General features: G+C 42.9%; 1 protein-coding gene across 1 annotated transcript in view; it reads left to right on the top strand.

Annotated features, from left to right (window-relative positions):
* The window catches only part of taf2 (TAF2 RNA polymerase II, TATA box binding protein (TBP)-associated factor), a gene marked incomplete at its 5' end in the record, with an annotated part of 199,598 nt that overhangs the window by 27,452 nt on the left and 160,918 nt on the right, over window positions 1–11,228 (top strand). Inside the window, 1 exon segment of the mRNA XM_038808478.1 lies at window positions 8,623–8,807. Within this exon segment, the coding sequence (XP_038664406.1) occupies window positions 8,623–8,807 (185 nt within the window).

Below are 11,228 nucleotides of genomic sequence, written 5' to 3'. Positions count from 1 at the left end.
CATAACATCTGCTCATCCCCACCGCCAGCGCCGGCCCTAGGGTTGCTGGCGCCCCGGGCAAGCTGAACTTCGGCCTCTTGGGGGGCCGGGGCCCGAGAGGGGGGCGGACCCGGGGGGGGGGGGACACCCACCGAGGGGGGGGGGGGCGGGGGAGCAGACCCGAGCGGGGGGGCGGACCCGGGGGGGGGGGCGGACCCGAGGCAGGGGGGGGCGGACCGAGGGGGCGGCCGGGGCGGGGGGGGGGGTGGGGGCGGACAGAGGGGGGGGGGGGCGCCCTGGGGGAGTGCGGCCACCCTGGAGGAGTGCGGCCACCGCGCATGCGCTGGTTGACACCGGCCCAACTGCGCATGCGCGGGACCCGAGTCTCTGGCGCCCCCTAGCACATGGGCGCCCCGGGCCTGCCCATTGCCGGTGCCTTGAGCCGGCCCTGCCTACCGCATCCGCGAGCTTGCCCACCCAGCTAGCTAGATGACCCCACCCATAGGCGCCAGACATTCTCCCACCTATTGGTATCTTCCCCCCCCGGCTTGGACACACATGCAAAAGAAAAACAATCCCAAAACAGGTGCCCGAAAAGGGAACATGACAAAAAGAATTCAAACAGAGGATCCAAGATCTAACATTCAGACCTCCATCCCCCATCAGTGCAAATGCAAACTTTAACTCACACAGCTCTGCAACAGGCCCCAAATCAATCACGAAAAGCAATGCAAATAACATCCGAGGAACAAGAAACTTTTAAAAAAAAACATGAGCTCTGCAGCAAAGTTCAAAAGACCTCAGTCCTGGGCCACCAGTCCTTTCCTTCTAGTGAAGTCCATCGCTTCCTCGAGCGACTCAAAAAATTGCTCTCATACGTGACCCAAAGACGAACGGATACAGCAGTCCAAATTTAACATTTTTCTTGAAAGGGTCGACTTTATCTGGTTGAACCCTGCTCTTCTCCTGGTCACATCCGCACTCAGATCCTGGTAGTTACGCAGGATGCTATTTCTCCCATTACAAGCCCCAATTCACCAGCTCTGTGTCCTGCCCTGGCCCACCGGTAAAGTAAAATACGCTACTTTCCAGGTACCTGTGGAAGCTAACCACCATTGCCCTTCGGGGGATGTTCCCCCCACACAGCGTCTTTCTCGTGACGCTCTGTGAGCTCCTGTCCACCTCCATGAAGTTGGAAACCGTCCCATCCCCCAGTACTTCGCGAGAATGCCCACTATGTTACCCCCCCCACCCCCCCCCCCCCCCCCCCCCCCCCCCCCCCCCCCCCCCGCCCCCCCCCCCCCCCCCCCACGGCCGTCCTTCTTCCTTTAGATCCCCTCTCCCGGACAGTCCCTCCGGAGACCAATGATTCTCAAAGTTCTCGGCTGAACGGGACCTATTTCTCTCGGTCCTTCCACCTTCTCCAGGAGCCTTTTCTGCTGGTCATCCCAGCATCCCCACCTCCAACGTCCATTGCTTGTTTGATGTTCCTCCTGCTCATCAGCCAGTGCCTTCTCCACTTTCATGGATATCGCCCGATCTGGAGCAATCCATCTAGGGTCTAAGTTCCAGCCGGCGCAATTGATCCTTGATCTCGGGTCGAAGCATTCCTGTTCCTGCTGAGCGGACAGCTCTCCTGTATGAACTGCATCAGCTGCTCAGTCGATCGCTAGGTCGTCAAGCCAGGACCCTGGTCATCCGCCATGCTTTCTCCCACTGCAGCTTCAGCCCAAGTCTTCTCAGTTCGCCTATTTCTTCCTTTGCAAGCACTTCTGATCCGCCTCTCCATGCACTGATTCACAATTGCCTCCACCATCAATTTACCGAATCAAGTCCGACAAAAAATCGGGGGGGAAAATCCAAAGGTCCGACCTGAGCGGGAGCGACCTACTCCTTCATAGCCACCACCGGAAGTCGTCAGGATGGATTTATGGAGGGAAAATAATGCTTGACAAATCTGTTGGAATTCTTTGAATAGGTAACCAATACAGTCGACAAGGGGTAGCCAGTCAATGTGCTAGATTGGACTTTGAGAAGGCATTTGACAAAGTCCCGCATAAGAGATTATTGTGCAAAATTAAAGCTCATGGGATTGGGGAAAACGTATTGAGGTGGATGGAAAACTGGTTGGCAGAGAGGAAACAAAGAGTAGGGGTTAATGGGTCCTTTTCAAATTGGCAGTCAGTAACCAGTGGGGTACCACAGGGATCGGTGCTGGGACACCAGCTATTCACAATATATATTAATGATTTGGATGAGGGAACAAAATGTAACATCTCAAAGTTTGCAGATGGTACCAAATTAGGTGGGAGGGTGAATTGTGACGAGGATGCAGGGCTACAGCAAGATCTGGACAGGTTGGGCGAGTAGGTAAACCAATGGCAGGTGCAGTATAATTTGGATAAGTGTGAGGTTATTCACTTTGGAAGCAAAAACAGGAAGGCAGATTACTACCTGAATGGTTGTAAATTGGGAGAGGGGAGTGTGCAGCAGGACCTGGGTGTCCTTGTGCACCATTCGCTGAAGGTAAGCATGCAGGTACAGCAGGTGGTAAAGAAGGCTAATGGTATGTTGGCCCTCATTGCGAGAGGTTTCGAGTATAGAAGCAGGGATGTGTTGCTGCAATTGTACAGGGCCTTGGTGAGGCCACACCTGGAGTATTGTGTATAGTTTTGGTCTCCTTCTCTGAGGAAGGATGTTCTTGCTCTCGAGGGAGTGCAGCGAAGGTTTACCAGACTGATTCCAGGGATGGCGGGACTGTCATATGAGGAGAGATTGACTAGGTTGGCATTGTTCTCGCTGGAGTTCAGAAGAATGAGGGGATATCTCATAGAGACTTACAAAATTCTAACAGGACTAGACAGGGTAGATGCAGGGAAGATTTTACAAATGATGGGTGTGTCCAGCACCAGGGGTCACAGCCTGAGGATTCAGGGTAAACCATTTCGGAAAGAGATAAGAAGACATTTCTTCACACAAAGAGTGGTGAGCCTGTGGAACCAATTACCACAGGATGTAGTTGATGCAAAAACTTTGAATATATTCAAGAGGCGGCTGGAGAGAGCACTTGGGGAGAATGGGATCAAAGGCTATGGGAGGAAGCAGGATTAGGCTATTGAGTTGGATGATCAGCCATGATCGTGATGAATGGCGGAGCAGGCTTGAAAGGCCAAAAGGCCTCCTCCTGCTCCTATCTTCTATGTATCTATATACTTTGGTGTTCTCTAAGTCCCGGCTCATTGTAATTACCAATAAAATGAAACACTTCAACTCCTAACTGCTATCTTTTTATCTCAAATCAAGCAAACCCACCTCGGGTCAAAATTCGCTTTTAAATACAGTTAGCAAACCCAGGAATACTTGCAGTATAGAGATATCTTGGATAAACTGCTCTGAGAGCAAGAGATCCTTCAGGAAATAGCCTGGATTCTTGCCTGAGTCAAATTACTGTTTAACTTCCCAGCATTTGGCAAAAAGCTCCTGTCTATACGCAGCCACATTCTTTACTGAAAACTCAACATCTGACTGCTTAGGCCTCTGGCTCCTCCCATTAACTGAATCATCTCTCTCCCACTAACTTGGTTATGACCATTTTACTATGGCTAAACACAGTGTCTCTAATTATCTACCCCCCCAGGATCTTCTACTTTCTATAAACAAAATTCCATTACCACTATTCCGGCAAATAATATACAGTGGTTGGAATTACTTATAATGTTATTGCGATGCCTTAATTCTCCCTTCTGTTGCCCCTGCCTTTTAAACCAACATTTAAAAAAAACTTTACTGCAGCAGTCTCATGCACACACTAACACAGGCGTTAAACCATTACTGCACCAGATACATGTAATACAATATATATCTGGAATTTCTACATTCATCACAGGAGGGTAATTGACGAAAAAAACTTCAATGTCGGTAAGTGCGTGTACATTTCTGTACAAAGAACAAGGAGGCTTGGAAAATATGTATTGAGGTAGGGTAGAGGAGCAGGTACAGATATACAAATCACTAACAATAGTGACACAGGTTATAAAGTCGCAAACCGTGCAAGCGGGTTTACTTCCAGTGAGAGAGATGTGAAAAGTAGAGAAGTTATGTTAAACTTGCATAGAACTTCTGTAGACCACACTCTCAATGTTCTGGTCTCGATACTACAAAAAGAACAGAAGCTCATGTGATTGTGTAAAATACTTTACTAGAATAGAGAGGTTATGCATATCGGGAAAGATTTAACAAGCTGGGGCTCTTTTCTCTAGAAAGGAAGACTGAGGGATGATCAAATATTTAAGATTATAAAATGGTTTGATGAGATAGATGATGAGAGATGCTTCTGCTTGCCAATGAGATGTTTCAGCCTGTTGGAAATGAAAGACATAAATGTAAAATCATCAGTACGTACGATAGAATTCAGGACACACCTCATCACACTCCCACAGGAGTAGTTGAGGCAAAATAACAAAGATGCCTTTAAGGGGAAGCTGGATAAGTACATGGAACAAGGAACAGAAGGGTCCATTGATGCGGTAGATGAAGAAGAGAGAGGTGGTGGCTCATATGGAACATGAATTATTGGCATAGGCCTGTTGGGAAAAATGACTTGTTTAGAACATAGAACATACAGTGCAGAAGGACCTGTTTAGAACATAGAACATACAGTGCAGAAGGAGGCCACTCGGCCCTTCGAGTGTGCACCGACCCACTTAAGCCCTCACTTCCACCCTATCCCCGTAACCCAATATCCCTCCTAACCTTTTTGGTCACTAAGGGCAATTTAGCGTGGCCAATCTACCTAACCTGCACGTCTTTGGTCTGTGGGAGGAAACCGGAGCACCCGGAGGAAACCCACGCAGACATGGGGAGAACGTGCAGACTCCGCACAGAGTGACCCAGTGGGGAATCGAACCTGGGACCCTGGCGCTGTGAAGCCACAGTGCTATCCACTGTGCTACCGTGCTGCCCATCCTGTCTTGTAAATATTTTCTGATCTTAGAGCTTATAATATATATATATATATATATATATATACACACACTTATAAAGCGCAGGTTTATAGGATACCTTCATGCTCGTAAAACATTGGAAAGTGCTCTATAAGGTTGAGAACAGAAGCCAGATAGTGAATGGGCAAGTGTTCGGCATGTTGGCCAAGACATTGACCAAGTAGGTTGCAGAGTCTTTTGAAAGGGGTAGTAAACCAAGAAATGTGTGACCAAGGCAACCTGTGCTCGGAAGCCAGATTTGGAGTGGGAGAGGATCTGTAAATGACACCTGATTTGGAAGCAAAGAGGGTGCATTTGGCTTGTAAAAGAGACTGCAAGGTCACAGGGTTTGTAAATCAGGAGATGATGGAAGGACATTTATATTTGTAAATTTGTATTTTAAATTTGAAATACTTAAAATGTGCAGCATCTGTATCCTATTTCATGTTCCCCATCAGCTCTGAAAAGTGATTCAATAAAGGTCAGCGTTTATGCAATAAGCTGCCAAGTGCCATGCTGTTAAATATTTAGCATATGCTATTAAAATCAATTAATGCAGCTTGAAGTACTCTTAAGTTTAAACATCCAAAATAAAAATGTACCCGTTATGGTAAAGAAAAATAGACTACGGTGTTTATTTTTCAGATAGCATTTTAATGTTTGTTAGCAATGTCACCATCTTCGTGAAACACAAACTTTATTTCATGACAGCAGAAGTTTGGGTTTGGAGGTATGGGTGGCCATGGTTATTCTAGTGGTGACCATGATGTAATGGTTGCAAAATATGCTAAAGTGGCCATTTGGTGAATTTATAAATTGCTGTTTGTTTTTATTCAGAAAATAATTACTAGCCCGATACTGCTGTGTAATTTTTGATGTTTCTTACTAGAGTGCATTACATTTAAGTACATTTTGTGTCGTAATTGATCATGAATACAGTGCGGCAACATAAAATACTGAGTTAATGTGAAAGATTTGGATCCCCAAAGCAGTAGCTTTGTAATGATTTGTATGGTGAATTTTCACTTAATTTGCAAAATTCTTTATATTAGGGGAAGTAATATTTAGTTTCATGTATCTATAAACTAATTTCTGCTTCAGTATTCAGCACCATTTTTGGACTTGTACTTCATGTTTAGTGAAAACCTTCATGCTGTGTTACCAGTGGAACTAACAGAATCAATCTGATGTTTAAGATAAACAAATTAGAATTTTAAGGAAAACTTAAAGTCTGCAGTAATTGGCATGCTGCATTGTAACACATTATGTTCATTTATTTATTAATGTTGCCTATGTAGTAATCTTAATTGAGTTTGTGTATGATTTTTATTGTTAATCGTCTGCCTGTTGAAACAAAATAGAGAATTGCATTGTTTCATAAATGTTTAATTTTAAAAGTTCTTTAAATGGGACCACTCAGAATTTTGAAATGGGGCTAATTATTAAATGTAATTGTTAACAAAAATATTAATTTCAACCAAAGTGTTTACTGGTAATAACATGGCGCACCATATATTTTTACCACTCTTCGGTCAGGGTGTGTTGATTGTAGTGCCCATGTTCAGAAATGTGATTTGGTTCTTGCTGAGAAATGATTGGCTTTACATACAGGATAGTAAAAAAATCATTTTTTAAAAAAGTTGTGAATTGCAATTTAAAAGTGCTATAATTGGAAAATACACACGGGGGCAGCAACTAGCAATGGGTGAGTGGAGTTCAGATTGAGAGATGAGTGACTAAATTGAACATCTGAAACCTTGATATTCAATTAGGCAGTGGATGCGGTGTGTTTCTTAAGAACAAAGAACAATACAGCACAGGAACAGGCCTTTCAGCCCTCCAAGCCTGTACCAGTCATGATACCAACCCTCAGCATTTCCTTGTGCTGTATCTCTCTATACCCATCCTATCCATGTATTTGCCAAGAAAATAACAAAGAATTTGATATTAATGTATCATGAAATATTTGGAAATAATTAGTGTCTTTCAAAGACTTCCAAACTAACACGTTTACACATTTTCAATATCAGAACTTTTAAATTCTGCAAATTTAGCAAATTCTTGTAAATATTGATGTTTAAAGAGATTTGGGTGTTCCATCACAAGAAGCTAGAGAATCTAGCATGCAGATACAGCAAGCAATTAGGAAAGCAAATAGCATGTAGCTCTGGTGTAGAGTCATTAGAGAAACATTAGCTCTGTTCTCTTTCCACAGATGCTTTCAGACCTACTGAGATTTTCCAGCACTTTCTTTTTGTTTGAGACAAATGACATGTTGACCTTTATTGCTAGGGAATTGTACACAAATAAAGATGGTTTGCTACAGGATATCCTTGCTGAAGGATATATTGCATTGGATTGTAGTATAGGAATAAAGAACTCTTACAGGGCTTTAGTGAGACCACACCTGGAGTAGTGTGCGTTGTTTTGGCCTCCACATTTACGGAAGGATATACTTGCTTTGGATGTAGATTGCAAAGGTTCACTAGATTTCTCCCTATGATGAGAAGGTTGTGCTACGTTGAGAGGCTGAGTAAATTCTTTGGAGTTTAGAAGAACGAGAGATAATCTGTTGAAACATAAAAAATTAAGTGACTTGACAGGTAACACTGAGAAGTTGGTTCCTCTGCTTGGGGAATCTAGGTGCGGAGATGCCGGCGTTGGGCTGGGGTGAGCACAGTAAGAAGTCTTACAACACCAGGTTAAAGTCCAACAGGTTTGTTTCAAATCACTAGCTTTCGGAGCAGGTCCTGGCTTGAGACAATTCACACCTCTTTAACCTAGGGTTACCCCTATCTTTGGATCTGTAAAGACTTAATTACCTGCTCGCATTCAAATCATTGTTTTTCATCTTTGACTTTGTCTATATATATGTTTCTGGAGCCTACCTTTCATTCACCTGAGGAAGAAGCAGTGCTCTGAAAGTTTGTGATTTTAAACAAACCTGTTGGACTTTAACCTGGTGTTGTAAGACTTCTCACTGGGAATCTAGAACACAGGGTTATATTCTTGGGAAAAAGAACTAATCATTGAGGACTGAAATGAGAAATTTCTTCACTCAAATGATTGCGAATCTTTGTAATACTCTGCCCTGGAGGATTGTTCACTCCATTGTTCACTATATTTAAGGCTGGGATGGACAGATTTCTGGTGTCTCAGAGAATCAAGGGATATGGATGGCAGTTGGGAAAGTGGAGTTGAAACCCAAGATTAGCTATGATCGTACTGAATGGCGGGGCAGGCTTGGTGCACTGTATGGTCTATTGTTGCTCCCATTGCTTATATTCATGTGGACCCAAATAGAATATTCCTTATTTTGTTGTGCAGTATTTTAAGATAACTATAAATTAAATGCTCTATATAATGCAATTCTACTTCAGAATGTTTGTTAAAGTATATATGAAATAGTGTTTAATATGAAAGGAAAGCTATGCATATTTTGAAAGCTTGAAATTATTTTTTGTAGCCTGGTCCAGGACTGGCTAAACACAATTACGGTTGTGATTGACCAAATTTGTGAATTGGACTGAATAAATTCCTTGCAATGGAAGTTGCATATGGTACAAAACCAAATATATTTCTAATTGCCATCATATTTAGGAATGTAATTGGATTGAAAAACTCTCTTAGTTATTTCACATTTTGATACCTTCCTTTCCAGGTGACGCACTTCTGTTTACCTCAACTGTTACCACTTCTCAAACACACCACATCCTTTCTTCACGAGATTTTTGAGTTTTATGAAGAGATTCTAACCTGCCGATACCCTTATGCTTATTATAAGACTGTATTTGTTGATGAAGCCTATGTAGAAGTTGCTTCATATGCATCTATGAGTATTTTAAGGTGAGTCTAGTTTTGGAAAACACTTTCTTGGCATAGCTGTTGACTAAACATTTCCCATTGTAAGGGCTATTTGGAGTAAGAATTTCAGGCTGCTTTCAGGCATTTGTTAGCTGCTTGTTCAAATCGAATTGACAGAAGCTTACAAGTAGACTATTTGCCTGCTTTAGAGTGGGTAATGATGCATGTTGCTGGAAAAGATGGAAATAATATGCTTGACAGTTAAGGAAACAGTTTGAACTTTTAATTGAAACATACAACTTACTTGGTGCCTTTTATCAGTGAAGGCACAATCCAGTAAAGCACAGACACTTGTGGCTGGAGGATGGCCAATTAAAACCACATCGTGCAGAATTATCTGATCTTTGATGATGGAGTAGCACTACTGGGCTCAGCAACCCAGGTTAAAACCTTGTATTGAGAATTGGAAAAACATTAGAGGGTGAAGGGCATCAGAATGTGACCATGTATTTTCCTCATGACCACACAAGCAGTTTCTGTCAGAGTCTGCGACCCAAGGTACTAAAATAGTTGTAGTGCTTCATCACTGTGTCAGTTGTGATCAGCTAACTGGACACCTATTGTGACTGAACCTGTGATTGATTTTCTCTGTGAGCTCAGTAGAACAATATAGGGTGTTTAATAAATTGAGCCTTCAGGGTAAGTCTGCTTGTAAAACTTTGTGTGAGTTTAACTTGAATGAGAATCAACTCTGAGGTTAAATTCCTGACCTGTTGAATTGAAGTCAAGCACCACAATAACCGTTATATCTCCCTATACCAGCAATTAATGTTATTCGCAAGTTTCTTAAAGTAAAACATTACATTCAAACCATCTAATTAAATATTCCTGATGAATAATATATTGTGGTCTGATGAAGAATGTTTCTATTCCTGGAGAACACAGAAATATCATGGCTGATGTTTTGAAATTTTCAAACTAAAGCTTCATGTTTGCAGGTTAGAGCTTAGAAAAAATACAAAGCTTTACTTTGACCTCCAGTTTAAGAAATTAATCTCTGAATTTATAATTCAGTAAAGTGTGTCAAAGTTGTAATGCTTAAAAAAAATTGCGTAATTTTATTTTTGTTAGAAAATACTCTGAATATGTTAATGCATTTGATAGCCCTGAGGACATAAATAAGCATAGGTCCCATATAGCATAGCGAGGTGTAGAGCAAACCCTGCCTCAATCATAAAATATTGTCTCAGAACTTCCCTCACAAACAATCATTAGAATTACTTAGATTGCAAGTTTTGTTCCATTTGAAATAGAGCTGTTTGTTCTATTTCTGTTAGGACCTGGGTGGAGACGGCATGCTTGTTTCAATGACGACTTTTGAGCTGGGTTTAAGCCTAAGATATAGAAATGAAGATTAGGCCTCTAAGTTACTGCACCATGCAGTGTTTAGTATTTAAATGGATTAAGGAAATACATTCACTTCATATTATCTAGCATATTTTGGTTTAAAAATATTGTTTTTCTGTCTTTGTTCCGTCAATTTCCGTCTCCCCATTTGTCCCTGAGGGAACAATTCGCATGGGTGCATGCTGCCTTGCTACCTCATCCATGTGGATACTATTGCCAAATGCACCGATGCTGACTTCAAAGAACAAAGAAAATTACAGCACAGGAACAGGCCCTTCGGCCCTCCCAGTCTGTGCCTATCCAGATCCTTTATCTAAACCTGTTGCCTATTTTCCAAGGATCTACTTCCCTCTGTTCCCTGCCCGTTCATATATCTGTCCAGATACATCTTAAATGATGCTATCGTGCCCGCCTCTACCACCACGGCTGGCAAAGCGTTCCAGGCACCCACCACCCTCTGCGTAAAAAACTTCCCACGCACATCTCCCTTAAACTTTCCCCCTCTCACCTTGATATCGTGACCCCATGTAATTGACACCCACTCTCTTGGAAAAAGCTTGTTGCTATCCACCCTGTCCATACCTCTCATAATTTTGTAGACCTCAATCAGGTCCCCCCTCAACCTCCGTCTTTCCAACGAAAACAATCCTAATCTACTCAAACTTTCTTCATAGCTAGCACCCTCCATACCAGGCAGCATCCTGGTGAACCTCCTCTGCACCCTCTCTAAAGCACCCACATCCTTCTGGCAATGTGGCGACCAGAACTGCACACAGTATTCCAAATGTGGCCTAACCAAAGTCCTATACAACTGTAACATGACCTGCCGACTCTTGTACTCAATACCTCGTCCGATGAAGGCAAGCATGCTGTATGCCTTCTTGACCGCTCTATCGACCTGCGTTGCCACCTTCAGGGTACAATGGACCTGAACTCCCAGATCTCTCTGTACATCAATTTTCCCTAGGACTCTTCCATTGACCATATAGTCCGCTCTTGAATTATATCTTCCAAAATGCATCACCTCTCATTTGCCTGGATTAAACTCTATCTGCC

Source organism: Scyliorhinus canicula, chromosome 10, assembly GCF_902713615.1.
Source record: "Scyliorhinus canicula chromosome 10, sScyCan1.1, whole genome shotgun sequence".
NCBI classification, from domain to species: Eukaryota; Metazoa; Chordata; class Chondrichthyes; order Carcharhiniformes; family Scyliorhinidae; genus Scyliorhinus; species Scyliorhinus canicula.
This window is presented reverse-complemented; position numbering and strand designations above follow the sequence as displayed.